A 24075-nucleotide genomic window follows, 5' to 3' on the forward strand; every position below is an offset into this window, starting at 1 on the left:
AGTGAGGATGAAGTCGATTTCATTAGTTGTTAATCCATTTGGACTCTTCCATGTCCACTTTCTGTTCACCCTTTTCTTGAAAAAAGTGTTCATTACTGACATTCCTTGAGATTCTGCAAATTCCACAAGTCTTTCACCTCTTTTATTTCTTTCACCAATTCCAAAATTTCCTATAGTTCCTCTTTCTGCGCTGTTTTGCCTTTTTCCAACCTTAGCATTGAAGTCCCCCATAATAATAGTGTAGTGGGTTTTCTGTTCATCTAGAAGACTCTCAATTTCAGTGTACATTTCTTCAACCTCTTCATCATCATGGCTCGATGTTGGTGCATAAATCATTATAATCTTTAGCTTGTACCTCTTAGAAATCTTGAGTATTAGTCTTGACACCCTTGGTGATGTACTTTTGAATTCCAAAATGTTGTTTTTAAAATCTTTATGGACCAGAAAGCCAACTCCACCTTCACTCCTTTCACTCTTTCCATTGGTGTACAGCAGATTTCCACTTGATAAACTTGTAAGTGATTCATTTCTTCTTCTTGTTTCAGCCAAACCGATGATATTCCAATTCACATTTTCTAATTCCTTTTCCAGCTCTAATATCCTGTCTTCACCAATGAGTGATCGTACGTTATAACAGGCCAAGTTCAATTTCCGTGCATGGCAGCCTGGTCGTACCCAGAGATTCTTAGCACCCTCTGCTTCCACTCTGATCCTCTCGCTGCCGTAAGAGGGAGAGTGAAAGCTGCTGGGGACTGAGGGCCATTTGTATTGTTGTGCTCTCATTGCTGGAGGGTTTGGTCTTTTCCTCTTCACGCTGACCAGGCGTCTTGAAGAGAACCACTCTACACGTTCGTTGCCACCTAAGTGACGTAACAGGGCTTACCATCGAGAAGGTGTGCATGAGTGGATTTTAGGGAGGCAGGCCGACCGGACTTCTCCTAAATCTTCTGTAATAGAGAGATATTGGATCCATCAGTGTTTTAGGCTGAGTGTCTGATAACACACAGGATACCTGAGCAGGGTTATCAACAGTTAACCCATAGACATCAAGTGGACCAAGTTCATGAAGCATCTTTGGTCTCTTTCTGGCAACTGCAGATTCCACAGATGCCAACAGTTCTCTATAGGATTCAGATCAGTGCTGTTTCCTGGACAGCTAAGAGTTCTTCCAACCATTTTTTCCACCTGTAACGAATGTAAACATATTACTGTCAAACCTCTAATGCAGAAATGAAGCTAAAGTAACTACAGAAGTGCCTATTTGCACTTTTCACCCGATGACAAGGAGCAGAGTCGTCCTGAAAGATGCAGTTACTTGGCAGGTTGAAATGGTCTCTAATGGTTGGCAGCAATTTGCCTTCTAATATAGCCAGGTATCCACTGGCATTTACAGAACCTTTTTATAAATGCAGGTGACCTACTCTGCAATACGAAATGCATCCCCATTTCATTTGGCTGGTAGGGAATTTCACTGTAGACACCATACAGTCTGGATGGTATTCTTCACCACGTCTATGGCAAATTGTTTGTCTCCCATCAGAGCCATGCAGGTTGAATTTCTTCTCATCTGAGAAAATAACTGACTTCCACTGCTTGGGGGTCCATTTGACATGGTCCTTACACCAAATTAATTGGGCCTTCATTTTTTGTGTGAGGAGTGGCTTCTTCTTAGGACCACTGGCTACAAGTCAGTTTTTGAAGAGGCATTTTCTGACTTACTACACTTTCTACCGTTCCTGTATGTTCTTCCCATTCTCTTTTCAGCTCAGACGAAGATGCTTTACAGCTTTTAAGGCATAAGTGCTTCAAAACAGTCCTGTTTTGGTGTATACTCGTTTGCGTCCAGTTCCTTTTTTCCTATCAGCAGAACCTGTACTGTTGAGTTTGGAAAGAAATCTACTTGCTGTTGACTGATTACAAGACACTCTGTAAGCAATATAATGGGAAGAACTTTCTTCCTCACTTAAAGCAACAATAGCACTCTTTCTTCGTGGTTTAACTGCACTTAATTCACGATCCTGACACAAGCAAGGAATAACTGCAACTCTTGCAGAGCGTGCTTATATAGCTGAAAGTAACAGCTGATGCAATATTACATCATCACCTACACGTGTCAGTCTTATCTGGTGCAATCTATAAGAAATATTGCCATATACTTATGTTATTTGGATGACAATTATAATTTTAAGGGGTGATGCACTTTGAACACCAGTGTATATCTACCATATGCTTCTGTATCACCTGATAATTTATATGCATCTCGTGCACTTTTCTTCTCTGCGAGGTGGCTCAATAGTTCATCTGACATCCATTTAGGCCTACCCTGAACAGCATTTCTTTGTTGGTATGAAAAGTGTAGTGGCTTCTTTGATTAATGGAAAATATTCAGGGATTACATCCTTGAATATTTCCCATTTAGAATTTGCTGTTGATGACATCAATTGGTACCACTGCACAATATTTAAACTGTCGGAGACCCCTGTAGTTACCCTTGCAAAAGCCTTTACCCTTAACAGTAATCTTTCATTAAATTCCACATTATTACACTATAATTGCTGCCACCCACCGAGTGTGTTACCTGCAGATTCTTAATGCATGAAGAATCACTGCTGATGACCAGATCGCCGACTGGGTGGGTAAAGTGCCTGCTTGGCAACCCAAAGGTTGCGGGTTTGAATCCCGTCTCGGGCTTGGATCAAAGTACTGCAAAAACCTTGGGAGGTGCATTGTGGCCACAGAAGCTGATGTGCCAACAACTACAAAAAAAAAAAAAAAAAAAAAAAATGACCAGATCAGAGTATTGCTTCCTCTTATTGCCTGAATAACATTCTGTTGTTGAAAACAGTTATCCAGTAAATCCACAAGTCTTGCTAGTCTGAGTAACCAACCCACAAGTTCCAGTCAATATCTGGAAAGTTAAAATCCCCCATTATAAGACATTCTGATTTACTGGCCCACTATTTCCCTGTACAGTTCATTGTACTCACTAGAGTCATTAGGCCTATAATACGCTCCTACTCATTTTTTTCTTTCCTAGTGCTTATGTCACACCAAACTGACTCAACTTTGTGCTCACAACTTATATCAACTGGATGCGCTGCCTTAGATTTTGTGCTTTTTAACTTAGAGCATAACCCCTCTCCTGTCCATTTTGTATACATTGTACTCCCCATATTCAAATTTTGCATCCCTTATTTCTGAATGACACCACAATTTCTGATATTGCAACAGTGTCTACATTTGATGTCCTGACCAGCACTTCAAATTCATCAAAAATGTCTACTGTGATCCTAGCATTGGTGTATATATACACCTGTTTTTACTCTGTGTTACCATAACACAGCCCATGTGTTTACTTGTTCGTGATGATTCATAGCAGTCCTTAATCTTTGGCACCTTGCTTTCCAGGCTGCTGCTTATTCCAATGGAAGCAGTTCAGGCAGTTTTCCATCCCACCGACCACTGCCTTAATAGCATCAGCATACATTCTATTTATGAGTATCCTGTGCCTGTAGAAGTGTTAAGTCTCTCCCATTAACAATCACAGACCATGCTGAGAAATATTCTATCCCATATGCTTTGCACAGCCTCTCCAGGGCTGAACTGATTGACAAGGCTCTTGTCATATTTCCTCCTATCCCATCTGGAATTTAACCCTAACTTTCAACTTTTTGAACATTGCTCTGTACTTGTTAAGTCTGCAACCCTCCTCTTAATGATGTTGGTGCCAACATGTACAACAATATCTCCTTTTGTGCCCTTAAAAGATATCTGCTGTATAACGTCATCAACTTTTGTGACTGGCAGATAGGACCAGCAGGGTATATTCCACCTGTTCTTTTTGCAGAGTATATTTCTCATTTCCCTGACAATAGTCACTGACAACAGCTAGCTCCTGTGGGACCATAACATTCTGCCTTGGGAGTTGCTGTGTTACCTGATGATTAAGTGCAAGATCCGGCCTTTATGTGGGCAGCTGACAGCTTGATGAGACCCCAATTTACATCCTTTGAGGCATCCACCCTGTTCTTCAAGCTCTCATAACAGTGCTGAGTTGATGCCTAATATCCTCACCCTTGGTAATATGATATTCTGTTCCAAATCCACAAACATCAAACAAGCAGTGCATTTTGTGAGGCCATGATTCAGAGGACAACCTTCCTCCCTCATTTCTCCCCTAGCCATGGCAATCCCACTAGTTTGAGCCTTTTGCTTTGCTTCTGATCTGATACATGATTTTTGTTCAAATTTAATATAATTAGAAATACTACACTAAACTAATATTCCTAATGCAGTAATAACACTATACACTGGTTATGCTATGAAGTTTATTATATTAGCATTAGCATTAGTAGAGGCATATGATGCAAGAAAGCAAGCTTATTCAGCATCAGCCAAAAAAAAAAAAAACCACTACTCCCATTTCACCCCTCTGTTTGTTCGAAATACCTGTCCAGCTGAGCCTTAAATTTGTTTAGGCTATCAACTTCAACAACAAGTGATGGAAGTCTCTTGTAAACGTCTCCCTTAAACTCCGTAGGCAATATATATATATTGCCTATGGAGTTTACGGGTATGTCTATTATGCTATGCTGTTATGTTTGTAAGTTCTAAGTAATAATAGATAAACTTATCTAACACCAACCTATGTGACTCAAATTTTCGTGCTACCTATTTGTCACAATTAAAATGCCGGAATTCTCCAAATGTGCATTCAGTACTAACAATGGCAGCAAAATTCAAATGTTCTTATCAATATAAAACAATGGCAGCAGAAGTCAGTGTGGTTTCTTAAGTGATCAATAAGTAACAAACAAATTCACCAATGTAATTAAAGAATTACAAATAATAACTACTTATCTTAAATCAAAAGTTAAATGCAATAATGATCCTACTCCAATTTGCCAGTTACATGGCTATGATACTACCATGCTACAAAGTTTACACTTTAATTATTAGGCTGTACCATTATGCTTGAAAATTAAGTTAATTATAATATATAATACTGTAATAAAATTATGACTAGCACCAACCTGTGATTTCAACTTTTGAGCTACCTATTGCTAGAGTTTCCCCTACCATTCGCTCTCTAATACTATTGGAGTGGCAGACTATTACAATGGCAGCAAAATTTGAATGATATAAAGGTTCTATGTATATTAAGTAATAACAAAATCTCTAGCTAAACTTAAAAAAACTAACAAGCATGACTAGTACTATAAAGCTATTTATAGAATAAGATTTAATATAAAAATTAGGTCAATAAAATCGCAATTTTTTTTTTTCCCTTCCTTCAAAATTCATAAACTCCATTGTGCTGAACTGAACAATTACCCCTAGGTCTCTTTCATTGTTACTCTAGTATTGGTCAATTATGTTATTTTGGTGTTACTACTTCCCAAATGCAGATGGTGATAATTACCTAGTATTTATCATTGATAAGTTTCTCATTTGTCACTTCAGTCCATCTGCCTAATTTAGTTATTAGTAGTGGCAATGATGCTAGAAAGCAAGTGTATACAGCATCAGCAAAAAAAAAAAAAAAAAAACCACTGCTATATCACTCTATCCCTCTAATAGTTTGCCTACTTCCTTGAATTTATTCAAACTATCCACTTCTACAACATCAGATGAAAGTTTGTTCTAACAATTAACTACCTGCTGACTGAAAGCAAATTTCTGTGTATCTATCCTACAACCATCCTATCTCAATTTGAATTTATGTCCCCTTGTGTAGTCTGAGCAAGAGGAAGGATTCCATCAGCATTGAGCTTACTCAATCCATTCAGAGCCTTAAACATCTCAATCAAATCTTGCAAGTGTTTAGTCAGCAGATGCGGCAATTTTCAGAACTGAAACCCTTTCCTCTTTAGGTCACCCTTTTGTTCCCTTCACTAATCTCTTTGCTCTTCTCTGTACTTTGCAAAAATTTATATCCTTCCTAAAATGAGGCTTCCCGAACTGTGTGCAGTACTGAAGATGTGACCTGACCATTTTGTTATACAATGGAATAGTCACTTCCTTATCCCTGCTGGCAAAATTCCTGTATATCATCAACCCCCCCCCCCCATGAGCTGCCCTGACAGCCTGGCTCTACTGCTCAGAACTTCATTCCTGACTGCACAATTACCCTAAAGTCTTTCATCCTCCACTACCCTGAGTATGTTACCAAAGCTTTATGTTAATCTGGAATTATTGCTACCCATACATGTAGTACCTTACATTTATCTCTGTCTTAATCACCCTGCCAACCTTTGTGTCATCAACAAACTTAATGTTAAACTTGGTATCTGTTCATTGATATTGAAAATAGTAAAAAGCCCAACACTGAACCCTGTGGACTCTGCTAATAACATTGTGCCATGCAATGTATTCATTAATAGCCACTTTCTCTCCTACCTCGTCCCTTAACTCATATCAGTAACTTGTCCCTAGTGCCAGACTACTCCAGTTTCCACAGCAGTTATTCATGTGGAATGATATCAAAATTTTACCAAATCTAAATATGTCAAAATTACTTTCTGCATCCTCTGACTATGTAAGAATAACTAATCAGTTTGGTCAGGCAAGATCTCTCCAGATTACCTCCCCAAACACTTCCTGTTGATTCACTGGTTAGGGATTAGCAATTGTTACTTTATTAACTTCTTAATAGTGTCTTTAGTCTTGTACTTTTTTTTTTTTTTTTTTTGGTCCATTTATGTAAACTGAGTGAGCTGCGAGGTGATGTGTATGCAATATGTTTGTTATTCTACTATCTGGCCAAATGCAATTTGTCGTTTTTGTATAACCGCTTTTCATCACAATTGCAAAAATTTCATTACAAAAAGGGATAACAATGATTTCATGTTTATAATATTCATTATATATACAAGCAGAATTAATAAAAATATTCATTTCAAAGTGCTTTTTGGTAAATATTGGCTTTTTGTTTGAGTTAGAGTAATGCCAATTAATGACTCCATAAAGTTTTCTCATTAAAACTAGTAAGTATTATAGTGACCAAAAAACACTTGTAAAATTTTTCTTTTTATTTAAAAAGAAAAAAATGAAAGTATTGCAATCTACTAGTAAAAACTAAGCATTAGTAGACTCCACACACAAAAAAACTTGATGCTTTTTCAAATATTGTCTGATGGCCTCTTAAGACCACCATTATCATTTATTTTACAAAACTTAAATATACATTTCTGTAATTACTTTGTCCATCCCACCCTTGTGAACAGAGTGACATATGCATATTTCCAGTCTAAGGGCCTCTCTGTAATGGATAGACTCTATTAGACTGGAAATTTAGCCAGATAATTATGACTAAAGGTCTCTGCACTTTTAATATAATTGGGTAGACTCCATCAATGCTGGATGCACTGCAGGCCCGATATAATGTGGGTGATGGGGTTCAAAACTTTTGGACTGCATTATAAGTGAGTCTACGTTTTGTCGAATTTGGATATAAACTTACCGGAGTTTTGACTGCTGGAAACCACCAGCCCAAAGGAAGTAACTACAAATAATCATTGTTACGTGTGAATGAGCAAAAATACCTTTTTTTTTTTTTTAATGTAGTAATCATGTACTTTTTTATTTCTAACAAAAAAAAAAAAAAGATTTCACTCAAATTTGTGATTTTATTGCTAAGAACAAAAATTTACACACGACCAAGCTAACACATCTAAAATTTAGAGATACTTGCACTCTTATCATTATCAATTTAAAAAAAAAAAAAATCAATAAGCACCTAAAGATCAAGATTGAAATAGCAAGATGTGCATTTTGACATAGAAATAATTGTCCGATATAAGGACTTGAAGGAGTCTATGTAGTACCTTATTACATTGTGCTTTTTTTAAATAAACAAATCTGGAGTTAATTGCTTCAATGTCTTCAGGTTATTACTATATTTAATAACCACTCGTATACCATGTGAAATTAATTATATAGTTTATTAAGCTATTTCCCTAAACAACTATACATTAAGATGATGTTTTGGGCATCTTACCGATACCCATTATCAGACCATGCTGCTAACAGCATCCTTGCTGATGCTCCCAGAAATTCACATCAGGTTTCTGGGGTCCTCGGCAAGAGGAGTGCTTCAATGCCTCCCATCTCTTTTTGCAACTTCAATTATTAACTTCAAGTGAAGGATATGAATTCTGTCTACATTCTGATTCCAGGCTCTGAAGTTGCCATGGCTGCTAAAGCCTCTGTTACTTTAGGGGATGGAGAAAGTGGTGTTATCCTCCTCTTCATGTGCAGTCATTATCATAAATGTTGACTGCCAGACTGTGTAACCAGTTTCTGATAAAACTGCATTTGCCTTGTCACACATACCCTTTAGTAAACCCCTCAAACTCTTCTTCAGAGTCAGACCCTTCTTCCTCATCTTTTTCTTGTTCCTCTGAGCCGGGTGCAAATGCTTCATGCAAACCTCGCTCCCAGCACTTCTCAATTGTAGATGGTAATGTGGTTCCTCATGCCTTCTCTGCCAAGTCAAACACTAGCCAGTGTGAGCTTCTTCAGGCATTCTGTTATGGATACCTCATCAATTATTCATTTGATTAAATTTTTCCTATAGTGTGTGTCTTGAAGGTTGATTTGTTTTGATACAAAGGTTGTATTCTTTGGCAGATAGCTCACTTTTATTTTACCGTCATGGCTTATGAGGTTTTCTGCAGGAGGGTGGACAAGACCGTTGTCTAGCACCAAAAGTGCTTTAGGTTCCATATTTTGCTTTCTTAATGAGGATGTGCAAATGGGACAGTTTATGAAACCATTCCTCAAATCTCTCCTATCCTCCAGGCATTGTTACTCTGGTGTACAAAATCAATGCCTGCATGTTTTTGTGGTAGAAACACCTTGGTGGTCTCCCCCCCCCTTTCCTACGCATGGTGGTTTGACTTTGTGCAGGTTTTATTGACACAGAACAGCAATGTCACCCTGTCCATTTTAAAGCCCTGTGCCTTTTGTTCATCAGATTGACAAGATGGTGTCATATCATGAAGCATGTGATAACAAAGCCCTGTTTTGGCACAATTGTAAATATGTTCTGGAACATATCCACCTTTATGAAAACTTAATTGTGATGGATAGTCATCAGTAACTTTGGTGTCCACTGCAGATAGAATTTCATCTAAAATTGCAACGTGCTGTATTCTGTGCCTCTTTTTCCATTGGCTGAGCTGGCCCTTGCTTGCTTTAAATCCTTTCTCATATGCTTGTATTCTGCTCTAGTTTTCTCTCTTTAGCTTTTCAGCTCTTGACTCCTGAGGCCGCCGTAGCCTAGTGGTCAGGCGTGCGGTTGCATAAGTACACGTGCCTTGAGTGACCGAGGTTCAAGCCCGTGACTACTGAATACAGTGCTGTTTCTTGTATTCTATTTATCTTGTGAACTCCTCTGACCGTTTGGTCGTCCTGGAGTATAAACAGAATTTATTTTATTACTTCAGTAAATATAGGTATTCCTTCTGCATGTTTTTCCGTGAACCATGTGAACACAGCCTTAACCAATGGGCCATTGTTTGCTGTCTTAAGGTGCTTTCGCTGAAGACCTTCATTAGCAAAGTCACTTGTTGCTTGCTGTAGGTTAGCATCATCTTTTATCCATCCCCTGAGAGTGGATTCCTCTTGCACTTTTCCTCATTTTAGTAAGTCCAGTTTAGTTATCTTTTCTTGAACTTTCCATGGACATGTTTTCTTTTTTAATAAAAAAAAAAAAAACAACAAAAAAAAATACATGTAGAGTAAACTTGCATCCAATTTCCAAACAGCACATGTAAACTGTACTGGTGTTGCGGCACCTCCGTAGCCAGGTGGCCAGGAGCAGCAGTGCGTAGCACACACTTCTTGATTAGACTGGGGTTCGAGCCCGTGACCACCAAATACGGAGGATGCGGAAAGGTCAGGGAATGACCATCGCATATCCCCGGAGTAATATGGCCTTAGTTGCTAATGCTCCTAAAAACCAAACAACTACTGTTGCATATTTCCACAGCTTTGACTTCATTTGCATCACTGAACTTGCCTGTTAAAGCTGTAATTCAATCAATGTAAAATAAAATAATTATTTGACTGTCTCTGTAATTAGTCAAAGTTGGGTTTTCTCCAGCTTGAGCTGTATTTGTCTAATACAAAGGCAAATGAAGCATTAAGACAACTGAAACAACAAAAGAAATTAAAAGTAGTATTATAAAGTTTATTTATAGGACATGTTTACAGGTAGCAATTGTGCTAATTGCTCCATGTGAGGCCTGTAAAAAAAAAAAAAAAAAAAAATTGGCAACTATAAATGTTTACCGAACTGGTAAATGTGCTGGAACAAATGCAATTCAATCAAATTTTAAGCACGTGAAACAGAGCTGGGTGATGAAATTGGGGGTTATTACATTTGACCACATTATATTGGGTCGACAGTGTACTTATTTACTTTTATCTGCTTCAGCAATTTCTTTTCCACTTTCTTCTCAGTTATTATGAAATCATACACTGTGATCACTGCCACCTAGTGCTTCCTTTACCTGAAGACTCTTAGTATTAGTTGAGGCATATGATGCAAAAAAAAAGCAAGCTAATAGAGCATCAGCCAAAAAAAATGCTTGATTCATGAAGAGTCACTGTTGATATTCAGATCAATTGTTTTTCCCTTCTCCAAACATTCTAGTATAGAAAACACTATAAAGTAAGGGTAAGTAACACTAGATTCCATATAAGGAAGCAATATGTTATTGAAATCTGAAGTTTCCCTACACACAAAGTGCTTGAGTATATTAAATATTATAAAAAAAATTTGTTAATGTTGCTGAAAATTAATTTTATTCAATGATAAAAGTTTACATTGCTAATATTCTTTTAATATAATTTTACTTCTTGATTGAATAATCACACACTTGTTCCACAGTGCCTGATCACTGATCAAAATGTTTTTGGATGTTTGCTTTTGTGAATGCAGCACAACAAGAATAGTGTTGTTTGTTAAATTGCCAGTTGGTGAGGCAGGGGTTGATGTGTGACATTGCATTTTGTCAGGTGAAGGAACATACCATTTTTTTGGGTTGTTTGATGGATTGTTTCTCTCAATAATTTAATTTCTTGGTAGTTGGATGCCTTAACAGTGATACCTAGTATAACAAATTCTGGTAACGCCCATCCACTTGTCAAAAATTATAAAATTGTAATAAACATTATTTCATATGATTTTTGACTGCTGCACTTTTTTTTTTCTTTTTCTTTCTTTCTCCGCTCTTTTTCCCGTGGCATCTCCACAAACTGATGTGCATTTCATGTACAGAAAATCATTGTTGTAGTTATGTTCTGAGAACTACAATGAACAACTGGGCTGATCAGCCTCCATATATACTGATTAAGATCACATTTATCACTTTTAATAAAGTATAAAAATATTACTATATAAGAAAAATAATACTGAACAACAAATTTTGGGTCATATCTTGTTACAGGCATGAAAGCAAGTTTTTTTTTTACTTTATAGATTGAGGTGCTAAACATGAAATAGTGCTTAAAATGGCAAATTGGCTCTTGTTTTCGAGAAAAATAGTTTTTTATATTTATACAGCAGTAAGATGTAGCTACTAACATACCTGTATTAAACACTGAACCTTTTTTACTTTTTGCTTGTATTCAGCTTTGGGAGCATCACTTTTCACTATCCAACAATAATTGCCTAATATGATGGCTCTCCATTTGCTTTTGTATCTTTGTTCCATCACTGCGATGTCTTGATGGAAGTGCTCACCATATTTGTCGCTAACGGCACCACATTTTGGTGGGAAGAAATCCAGGTGTGAGTGCAAGAAATGCATCTTCAATGACATGTTGCATCTCAGTTTTTCATAAGAAGTAATGAGATCTTCCACAAGCTGTCTGTCTGTGGAAGATTACCAGCTTTAACATTTCCTAGAAAACCAGTTGAAACATCTAAAAGGGTTTTCTACGCTGATTTCTTGCTGTCACTAAGGACATGTTCAAACTGTTAGTCTTTCAAAAGTTACATTAATTGTGGACCAATGAAAATGCCTGCCTTAATCTTCTCTGTACTAAGTCTTGAGAATTTCTCTTGCAAGTATGTGAATGCAGGCCAGTTTGCTTCCAAAGCCTTCACAAAATTTTTCATGAGCCCTAGTGTAATGTGGAGTGGTGGAAGGAAAACTTTATTTGGATATACCAGAGGTTCAAATGCCACGTTCTTCATTCCAGGTGTTAATGATTTTCGTTGAGGCCAGCTCCTTTTCTTGTAATGCATATTCTTGGCACAACTATCCTACTCAGAGAAAGCAACTGTAACCCTTCTGTAGTCCTAATAAAATGGCAATTACCTCTAAATCACCACATCTGCCATTTTTACTTCTGATAGTGTACACCTAAGAGGATGTTCTCCACGTTTGTGTATGTTTCTTTTTTGTGGACTGCATATGCAAGGCAGCATATTTCCATTGTGTAATGACGCAGCCTTAAGGCTAACTTTTAGAAGCATCTATAGTCTACATTCCTTGGGAATGTACCTCATGTTCATTGGTGCCATTAGACCAATGTACTTAGTTTACCTTCTGTTTGATAGAATTTATCATAGTCTTTATTTTGAGTATGAAATGTCACTTTCACGGAATCTAGAAGATTGCACTGTTGTAGCCTCAAGGCCAAAAGCTCAGCATTTATTCTTTGGCAGTTAGAGATCCCTGATCAGGTCATTAAATTCACTTTCTGTGAATGTGGTTCCTTTGGCAAAATGGTGGATCCTTTGATGTAGACTGCTGCTGTACTTGGTGTATGTCACGTTGATGTTCATCAGTGTACAGAAACACTGTCACGTGGTTCAGGAATAGGTAGTACTTCACTGTGAGGCAAGGAATGAATTGAAGATGATATATTTGGGTATGTCACTTTCCACTTTTTCCTCATTGTCATCCCTTTTCTAATTGGAAGCATCATACAGAAGTAACAGCCTGTGATGTGATTTGTTGGCTTCCTCCATATCATTGGCACTGAAAAGCATAAAAACATCCCTTTTGATTCACCTACACATTGAGTTTTGATTAACAGGTAGTGCAGCATGTGTGTGGAGCCCAGTTCTTGTCCTGGTTGCCTACTTTACACCCAAAGTACAAGTATGTCTTTTTTTATGGCTGGAGTTAAGGAACGCTTTATCGAAGCTAATGTGACTTCTCCATATATGTAACAGAATTCATCTGGACTATTCACACAATTACGGGGCATATTAATAATCTTACACAACAAAAATACTGCACAAAAAGTAGAACTCTGAGAACAACCATTAACTGAGAAGAAATCACCCAGTACCTAGCTGTATTTGAGGATTACTGCAATATAGTTGACACATTTGAGGCAACAGCTTATCACATACACCTTAACTCACAACAACTTAACTTCTGTTCCAGGAAAATTAATGGAGGCACTGGTTAAAGAAGCACTGCAGGATCATTTAGACAAGACTTCAGTTATAGCTCTGACACAGCATGGTTTTGTTAAGGGGAAGTCTTGCCTGACCAATTTGATTGGATACTATGATGCAGTCACAAAAGAACTGGATGCAGGGAATAGCTTTGATATTATATACTTGGATCTTAGAAAGGCTTTTGATACTGTTGCACATGGAAGATGCTACACAAATTGGAGGCAAATTGCTGCAATGGATAAAGGGGTGGTTGAGGGGGAGAAGACAGAGTGGCAATCAATGTACACTGCTCATCGTGGACTAATGTTATTAGTGGAGTCCCTCAGGGCTCAGTGTTGGGTCCATTATTGTTTTCTGTATTTATAAATGATATTGATGATGGTATATCAAGCTTAATGTCCAAGTTTGCAGACGATACAAAGGTTGGCAGGGTTGTCAAGGACACTACTGACACTATGCTGCTGCAACAGGATCTGGAAAGGTTGAGCAGATGGGCTGAGAGGTGGCAAATGAAGTTTAACATTGACAAATGTAAAGTACTACACATGGGAAACAGAAACCCCAGAGCAATGTATCAACTCCGTGGTACTACACTGACAGTGGTAGAGAATGAAAGAGACTTGGGGGTGGTTGTGCAGGCAGATATGAAGTTCTCTGAGCAGTGCAGACGGGCTGCAAGAGTAGCTCATGGAGTATTGTCAATGATATACAGGAATTTTTCCAGCAGGGATAAGGAGGTGATTATTCCCTTGTATAAGGCAATGGTCAGGCCACACCTAGAGTACTGTATACAGGTCTGGAGGCCTCATTTCAAGAAGGATGTAGAGCTGCTGGAACGAGTACAAAGAAGGGCAACAAGATTAGTGAATGGAACAAAGGGGTGCTCTTACGAAGAAAGGCTAGAGTTTTGCAAATTACAGTGTCTGGAGACTAGGCACCAGCGAGGTGATCTGATAGAGGTGTATAAAGCCTTGAATGGTTTGAGCATGCTCAATGCTGATGGGATTCTTCCTCTAGCTCAGAATAATCACCTGAGAGGGCATAAATTCAAATTGTGGAAAGACAGATGTAGGATAGACGTGCGGAAATTTGCCTTTAGCCAGCGGGTGGTTGGTTGGTGGAACAGACTTCCATCCCTTGTCGTGGAGGTTGATAGCCTAAATAAATTTAAGGCTCAGCTGGACAGGTATTTTGAGCGAACAGAGGGGTGAAGTGGGTTTTTTTTTTTTTTTGGCTGATGCTGCATAAGCTTGCTTTCTTGCATCAAATGCCTCTACTAATGCTAATAGCATGGTGATACTGAAACTGGTGTTGCCATGAATTTTGCTGAGAGCCATAGTTGATAATGTAGAGTAACTCGCTAATATGTGAGATCCCAACTAATTTGAAAACAAGAGCCAGTTGACAAATTTTAATGTGATATGTTCAGCAGCAAAATTAGTTGAAATTGGGTATTTTTGTTTTTGTAACACTTTTACCTGTTGACCAGTGTCTCAATCTCACCCCTTGTTATATCCTTCCCTCCCTTCCACACAATTTGATCTTGAGCCGCCAACTGCTTTTCTAGTATAAACATTCATGTAATGTAAGATATAAATAAACAAGTTGCTAGTTTACTTCTGCTAGAACTCAAATACTGCAGCTTCATCTTTTGTAAAGAAAGAAAATAGATTTTTGGTTATTTTATTTGCTTTTTTTTTTCTCTTTGTAAAGTTCTTTGTAATAGGAAGTAGCACTTATAGCAATCAAACCATCCATGACTTATTAAAATATCTGAAGATATTTCTAGTTCATGAACATAATTGAAAGTAACATTAAAGTTGCAATTAAATTTATAAGAAATTCTCAAATATACACAGTAATATGATCCAATGTTGAGTTGTCTTGGATTGTGAAGAGCATGTGATAGACAAGTAGCATAAATTAATGAAATGACAAAAAGGACTTCCAGTATTTGTGGCTAACTTTGCAAGTTTTACTGCACACAAATTTTAAAAAAATGTTTGCTCAAAGCCATTTTCTGCTAGACTGGTATGTAACATGTTAAAACTTTGTGTGTGAATGTTTGAAATATGTTGTAAGCTTTGTAGCTAAAAGATTGAGCCCCCACTCAGTTGTTTGGCTACCACTGTGTATTCAAGAATTAAAGTTCATTCACTGAACTTTTGATCAAATATGTACACAAGAATTGCCAAGTTTGGGATTGCTCTATTCAATAAAGATTTCAAATTTTTAGAGAAATGAGGGGCTAAAATTTGTACTGCTGACTTGCCCCACACAACACACCAAATTTTAGTTTATGTAGGAGCCACAGATTTTTTTATTTATATATATATATATATATATATTTGATAGCCAGAGGAATTGATTGTGGCAACTAAATTGAATAGAACTCTAATTATGGGTTGTGAATGTTTTCTGACAGAAGCCCTGTACACTACTCTAGGACCATGGCCAGCCCAAAAGTGACACCCTACCTCCTTTTTATATTGAATTCTTGTGTTGAAACCTTGATACTGAGAAACAGGTGACATTTTGATACACCGCTAACAGTTAAATTTTTTTAATAGCTGAACATCATTACTTTTCAGGACATCTTTCTCTTCTTTAGTGGCTAATTAATTAGAATTAAGTGTATGATAACTCTAGTTACAACACTGAATTGAAAACTGCTAACTGTCTTGTTTGTTAGTTTCTTGTTGAGGTACTGGTGGTAAATAAATACTAACTTCATGACAAAAATCAATCTTTGTTATTTCTGATAATCGTTTTGAACAGCATTGGCCATGACCAACTGTTGGTCATTCAACACTTCTTGGGGTTGTCCCCAAGAAGTGTTGAAGTTCATCTGTTGGGATAGTGAACCAGATATAAATAGCTGAAATAAATTAATTTGTAGGCTCACCATGAGAAGATCTGACAATCACTAGTTTATAAGTTTATAGAATAAAACTGAAATAGTATGGCATATTAGTTTCATTTTGTAACTTAGTGATATATGAAATTTAAAGACCCATAAAGTTTAACATTAATAAATGCAAAGTACTGCATGTGAGTAGCAGTGGTACTACAATCAGGGAGGTGGAAAATGAAAGACATGGAGATAATTGTGCAGTCAGATATGAAGTTCTCTGAGCAGTGCAGATGGACTGCCAGAGCAGATCATGGAGTTTTGTCAATGATATATAGGAATTTTGCTAGCAGACAAGGTGATTCCTTGTATAAGGCAATGCTCAGGCCACACCTTGAGTATTGCATACAGGTCTGGAGGCCTCATTTTAGAAAGGATATAGAGTTGCTAGAATGAGTCCAGAGAAGGGCAACAAGATTGAGAGGAACAAAGGGGTGTGCTTATGAAGAAAGGCTTAAGTTTTGCAAGTTGCAGTATCTAGAGACTAGGCACCTGAAAGTGATCTGATTGAGGCATATAAGGCTTTGAATGGTTTGAGCAGGCTCAATGCTGATGGGATACTTCCACTTGCTCAGACTAAATCTGAGGGGGCATAGATTCAAATTGAGAAAAGACAGTTGTAGAATAGATGTGTGGAAGTTTGCCTTTAGCCAGCAGGTAGTTGATTGCTGGAACTGACTTCCATCTGTTGTGGTAGTTGATAGCTTAAATAAATTTAAGGCTGAACTAGACAAACATTTGGAGTGACCGTGGATGGGCAAAATGGGAAGTGGGGTGTTTTTTTTTTTTTTTTTGGTCGATGCTGTTATAAGCTTGCTTTCTTGCATAATGTTCTGAACCATTGTGGGAAGTGCCACAAGGATTTCTTGATGTGGTTTTTTATAAAGTTTTTTATTATATATATTTTTTTATTTTTATTTAGTCGTCTGGTGTCACTGTATCAACAGAAGCAAAGACTGTTTATGAAGAAGTGAAAAAAGACAAGAAATACAGATACATCATCTATCATATTAAAGATGAGAAAGTTATAGATGTAGAAGTCACAGGCCCAAGAGATGCTATTTATAGCGACTTTCTTGAGCAGTTACAAAAGTACAAGACAGAGTGTCGATATTGTATCTTTGACTTCCCAGCCAACATTCCTGTGGAGGGGGCACAAGAGAAAACATCAATGTCTGTAGACAGACTTGTTTTAATGACTTGGTAAGTAGGAGATTTTGCTTTTCTAGTATTCTAACCAGTTTTTCATTCTAGTGTCTTTGTATTATATGAACAGCTTAATTGCAAGTAGCATACAAAAACTGTGTATATAAAAATTAGAATAAATCTGTCTTGATATACCACTTTTTGAAATGGCCTGGGGGAAGAACAACTCCCTCCCCAAGTGAAAATAAAATGTAAATAAGATTCTTGTATCCTAATCTTTAACTTTCTGTGGCACTCTTCTTAATATAATTAAAAAAAAAAAAAAAAATTAGAATCTGCATTTAAAAAAGGTTGATAGTACTTCATCAAAAATATAAAATATCAAGAACAGTATTGTGATCACTAAATTCACCATTTACAGTACAGAATATTAAAAGTTTGATCTGTCTTGCTTTGCCTTACATCGAATTCTCCCAAACAATTCCCTGAGTTATTGTACCCACCAGTTGCCTTTTGGCAAATTGTCACATGACAAAGTCATGCAATTAATATACATGATACCATGAAAGTTGGATAGCAACTTGTTATAATAACAACCTCTGGAAAAATTTAAAGTGGTAACATCTGCATGTGGAATTCATAACCTAACTTTATCTTTAGACCACTTCTATTGATTATTATAGAAACAAGCAAATCTATATGTTGTTGCTTTTTCATTTATTCTTGGTGGTTTACCCTTTAAAAATGCAGGTACAATTTTAAAGGCTCTATGCTTCTGTAATCAGGTTTGCTGTTGCTTGTAACTACAGAGACTTAGCTTGGGGTCAGGTATTGAATACTTGGTTTTCACAATTGGGTGGTAGGTTTGCCATTTAACATATCAGTCTTATCTTACCAGCTTAGATGCTTGCAAAGTTAATCAGTCTGACTGGACATGTGCATTCAGTATGAACAAGCCCATATCCATGCATAATAATGTTTAAAAATATTTTCCAGCCAAAACATACATGGTATCTATACCCAATTCCGATTCTAATATATCTGCATCAGTTTAAAGGAGAGGGACAAACTTTACTTTAACCTATACTAGTTCAGTTCTAAAATTGGCAGCATCAGCCAAAAAGACCAACCTCCAAAAAAAAAAAATCTTGAGTATAACAAGGAAATCTGACTTGCTCCACTTATACACAAGGGATGAATAATTACCATGATAGGCTCTGCTTTTTAAGTTGCTTAGTGCACATTTTTAACAAACTGTCACTTTATTCACAAAACAATACTCTAAATCAGTGGTTCTCAAAGTGGGTGCCGCTTACTCTTTATAGGGGTGCTGCGATGTCAAATTTAGCATCGGCTTACATCGTGGCCAATTCCTACAGAAGGTCATTGATTTTCATGAAACTAAATTAGAAGTAGTCATGAAATAATTGCTGACTGCATCAGTGTTTATGTACATACACGGAACAGCCGAGCCATCTGTCGCATACAGTATTTGAAACAGCACAGTGCCGCTGCGAATGCTCATACTCGCTTAGCAGATCTTAGCCCTAGAATTAATAAAATTTCAATATAATTTTGAATTTTAATTTTTGGATTAGAAAATGTACTTTTTGTTCTAAAAACATTAAAATAAGTATGAAAAAAAAATCGAATATTATTTCTTTAATTTAGATTTCTTCGTACAATTATTCTTAGAGATATTGTGCATAAAATGCCTAATTTTTAAATAAAAAAAATTTGTTTAAAAATCCTGTACCAAAATCCAATTTTTTTTTTTTTTTCATGCATTTTTCAAAAATTTCCTCATTGCCCTTTCACATGCATCACCTTACAAAATATTCTGGGGGTGCTGGGAATTTTTCCTAATGGATTTAGGGTGTCTTCACATTAAAGTTTGAGAACTACTGCTCTAAATGGTTGCCATTCCTTTGAAAACTCACATGAATGTGTCTCTCTCACTCATGGTGAACTCATGTTAACACATGAGGTGTTATTTGCATAATTGCATTCCCCTATGTATGGAGACTTGAATTGCCCTCTATTATAATAATTGTAATAAAACATTGTAAAACCTTTTCTATAACTAACATAACACTGCTTCTTGTAACTTTGTTGCTACTAGCTTAGACTATCAAGAGTTTGCTTTTGGCAATAAATTGAAATTAATTAGTCAACAGGATTGATGTATGCAACATTTTTATCTAATGCAGTTTATGCTTATTTCTTGTTTGATATTCCTATCAATTAATTATTTTAATACAAATCTTTTCAATATACAAAGATGGACATTCACCTAGTGTTTCCTAACCATACACTTTTTTTTTTTTTTTTTTCAGATATGAACCATTGTCATATTTGAGGTGGAGATCACTCACCACAAATATTTAACTACATGCAAATATAGTAATTTTTTTTTTTTTAAATTCAATACGTACAAACATATGTAGTGTTAGTATTAGTAGTGGCAAGTGATGCAAGAAAACAAGTTTATACGGCATCAGAAAATAAAAAAATAAAAAAACCCTTTCCATATCACATTTTGTCTAGTTCTTCCCTGAATTTATTCAGAACTACCTCCTAGGTGGAGGCAGATTTCCACACATCTACCCTGTAACCATCCTTCCTCAATTTGAATTTATTTCCCCTTGTATGTATAGTCTGGATAAGTGAAAAGATTTCATCAGCACTGAGCTTACTCAATCCATCCAAAGCCTTAAAATACCTTAATCAGAACACCTAGCAAGGGTCTAGTCTGCAGTTTTCAGAACTGAAACCTTTCCTGATAAGAGTACACTTTTGTTCCCCTCACTAATCTTGTCACTCTTCTCTGCATCTGTTCCAACAGATCCACATTACTCCTAAAATTAAACTTCCAGACCTTTATGCAGTACTGAAGATATGGCCTAACCATTGCCTTATGTAATGGAATAATCACCTCTGTCTACCTGTGAGCTGCCCTGGCAGCCTGTCTACACTGCTCAGAGAACTTCATATCTGACTGCAAAATTATCTTCAGGTATTTTTTTTATTTGCCACTACCCTGAGTGTGGTACCACAAAGTTGATATGTTAGCCTGGGATTACTGCAAGCCATATGTGAAGGACCTTGCATTTGTTAAACTTCAATTGCCACTTAGTCCATCTGCCTAATTTTTTTAGATATTGTTGCAGCAGCATACCCCGATTACTGTCATTACCCATTGATAACCGTTCTATCTTCTCCCAGTCAACCATCCCGTTATTCCTAGCAGTAACTTGGTATTTTGCATTCTGTTCCAATTTGTATAGCAGTCTTATGTGGAACAATATCAAAAGCTGTTCTGAAATCCAAGTATATGATGTCAAAATTATTTTTTCCATCCAGTTACTTTGTTACTGTGCCATAGTATCTAATCAGATTTGTCAAACAAGGCTGCCCTTAACAAATGCATTGCCACTGCACTCCTGTCCAGTTGGTCCTGCATTACTTAAACCAGCGACTCCATTATTTTTCCTGGAACAGAAGTTAAACTAACAGGTCTGTAGTTACTTGTGTCACCTTTTGATTCCCCTTTGTGAATTGGGGTACATTTGCCCATCTCCAGTTCATGGGGACCTCCTCAAATCTAAAGATGCTCTCATAATTATGGCTTTTTTTTCTTCTCTGCCATGAGTTTCATCAGTTCACCTAATATCCATTTGGTTCAAAACCTTGAACACTATCTATTAGTTGTAGGGTTGCCACATTTTGAAATGTTAAACTAGTATCGTGTAATAAAAATTTAGGAAAAACTAGGGAATTTATACCTTCAAAAATTAGAATAAATCGGGACAATTTATATTATTGTAAGTAAAATATAAAACAGTTGATTTGCAGAAATGAGATTCATTTATTTTTCAATTCGAAATCTTAGAACAAATTACTTTTTATATATATATATATATATATATATATATATATATATATATATATATAGTTGGTTTATATATTAATATTACATTTAAATGTATGTATTCTTTCGTATTTTAATCTTTCTTTTGTGCATCGTTAATGCCATTGTTTTTTGCCGTATTGGCCAATTGAACATTATACGTGCCCAGTATATATTCGTTTCTAATTGTTCGAATTTTTGATTGTTACCTATTATTGGTGGTTTTTACATATAGGCATTAGTGTTCATACAATACTGGTCATTAATCTAACCTTATTTAGGTCATCTTAATTCCGCATGGCCTATACATATTAGGTTTAGAAGTTTAATGCTTAATGATAATGAATTTTCATGACAAATTGATAAATTATCTGTAGCAAAAGGTAATTACTAGTTATTAACAGTATACTTCTATTTTATTACTATTATACATTTTTACTATAATATAATAGTAATAAAATAGAAGTATACTGTTAATAATAACTAGTAATTACCTTTTGCTACAGATAAAAATTTTCATCAATAATTTGTCATGAAAATTCATTATCATTAAGCATTAAACTTCTAAACCTAATATGTATAGGCCATGCGTAATTAAGATGACCTAAATAAGGCTAGATTAATGACCAGTACTGTATGAACACTTCCGTATGATGCTTTCCAGCAATTAAAACAAAAATCACAAATCTTACATTACAGTAAAAAATAATTAACATAATTAAAAAACAAATGAACACAATTAAAAATCAATGTAATGCCAATTAATGTAAAAAATTTAACGACAAAGGAAATTGTTTTTGCAATTTTTTTGTTAAATTTCTTTTAATTTTTAATTGCATTGCGTTACATTGATTTTTATTGTGTTCAATTGTTTAATTATTTTATTACTTACTGTAATGTAAGATTTGCAATTTTTTTTTTTGTTTTAATTGCTGGAGAATATCATACGGAAGTGTTCAATGTATTATATTGAGGTAAACTTGTCTTATTATTTTACAAATATTGATATCAATGTAAAACATTGAGCATTACAGCTCTGGTTCATACTATATACACACACACACACACTGCCTTTTTTTTGTAAAAAAAAATAGGTGCTGGTACTAATTTTTTGCTATCAGGAAAAATGAAAATTAAAAGAATTTTTAGAATTCTACAATAATTTTTTTTTTTTAGTACTCTAAAAAATTTCCTGATATTGTTACTTTAGTAGTAATGATTTTGGATTAAGGACAAATTAAGTATATTAACAGTTTATTAAGCATAAATTTGTTATTTAAGTATATAAAAAATAAGTAAAATGTGTAAAAAAAAAATAAGTAATAAGTAAAAATAATTTCATAATCAAGTTTTTGTAGAATATTCCAAATTTTTATTAAGTTCTCATCTGACACACTGCCGACTTTTCTTTGTGTGTCAGTTGGTGAATGACATTTCTGAAGCAGCCACGAATCGACATTTGCTGGATCAAAGTGTCACCGGTGGGCCTAAATTTTAAGAAATAGTAGTAAAGAAATCGTTTTTGTCATCAACGAAGCTCTGATTAGGCTGATGATCAGATTCATTTATGAAAATTCACATTCACTCTGTGAAATTGGTATCGTACTCAAGAGCATTCATCAAATGCTTCAATTCTTCCAAAACTGTTATCAATTAGGTGCTCCTGAATTGCATTTCTTTCATTTAACTGTAACCTAATTGACAATTTTCTGATTTTATTTTTACCAAATGCAAACATTTCATGTTTAGAAGGTTTAATATCTTTGTTGTCCTTTTTTTTCTTCTCTCGTCTTCGATATTGTCACTAGTTCTTTGAACAAGTTGTTAAATTTGTTTTTTTTTTTTTTTTTAACTGTCCAAAATGTTGGTGTCATTTGGATATTCAGGTACTGTGACCATGTAAAAGGAGATAGGGAAAATTGTTTCACTTCTGCGAAACAAATGATTTTTTTGTTGGTAAAAGAGAACCACTCTCTCCTAATTCTCAACAAATGGGATGCTTACAGTTGATTCACAGTGGTGTCCGACCTACGGCCTGTGCAGAAAGTGAACTAAAACAAAACTTAATTCTCATTAAATGTTTTGTTCAGTAAATGTAATTCTGTATGTACTTCATAAAATTTCCTGATATTTTCAATTTCTTTTACTTGTAACAAGATATGGAAAATGTAACACATTTTTCTCGAATCACTCAGTGCAGCCCACGAAAGAAATAACTGAATTTTTTTGAATATGGCCCCTGTATGGGAAAATTGTAGTTGTGCTTTTGTATGGGTGGCTCCTAGAACAAAGTTAATCTCTGCCTCGTTGCTCTGCTCAGTTTTTACAGACTCTGTCAAGGTAAGGCCAGTGTGTATCATGTAATAAAATTTTTTTTTTTTTTTAAATTCCAACCGGTTGAAAGGAAACAGGAAAAAAAAAAAAAATTCACCATTACAACTTTCTTGCTTTAAAACAATTTTATTGCCACTCTTTCCTTGAATCTATGATGACATGATTTTACTGTGCCAACTTAAACAACTTTCCAGTAGAATGCCTTTGTGCACACTGATAAAACTTGCCACAGAGCTGGTTAAAACTATTCACTTGATAGTGAATATTTTCAGCAGTAGCCAGTGTAGGGCCACTGTTAAAACTAGTTATGCTAGTATTTTTATATATATATAAAAAAAAAAAAAA

The 24075-nt window shown here is 35.8% G+C and overlaps 1 protein-coding gene across 2 annotated transcripts in view; it reads left to right on the forward strand.

Moving 5' to 3' along the window:
* The window catches only part of LOC150088664 (cofilin/actin-depolymerizing factor homolog), a 65553-nt gene that overhangs the window by 39329 nt on the left and 2149 nt on the right, over positions 1-24075 (forward strand). For both annotated transcript variants that reach the window (XM_090369613.1, XM_090369612.1), the window contains exon 2: positions 17263-17543. In XM_090369613.1, the coding sequence (XP_090225739.1) occupies positions 17263-17543 (281 nt within the window). The remainder of the gene's footprint in view (positions 1-17262; positions 17544-24075) is intronic.

Source organism: Mastigoproctus giganteus, chromosome 3, assembly GCF_048544385.1.
Source record: "Mastigoproctus giganteus isolate SK-2022 chromosome 3, ASM4854438v1, whole genome shotgun sequence".
Taxonomy (NCBI): Eukaryota; Metazoa; Arthropoda; class Arachnida; order Uropygi; family Thelyphonidae; genus Mastigoproctus; species Mastigoproctus giganteus.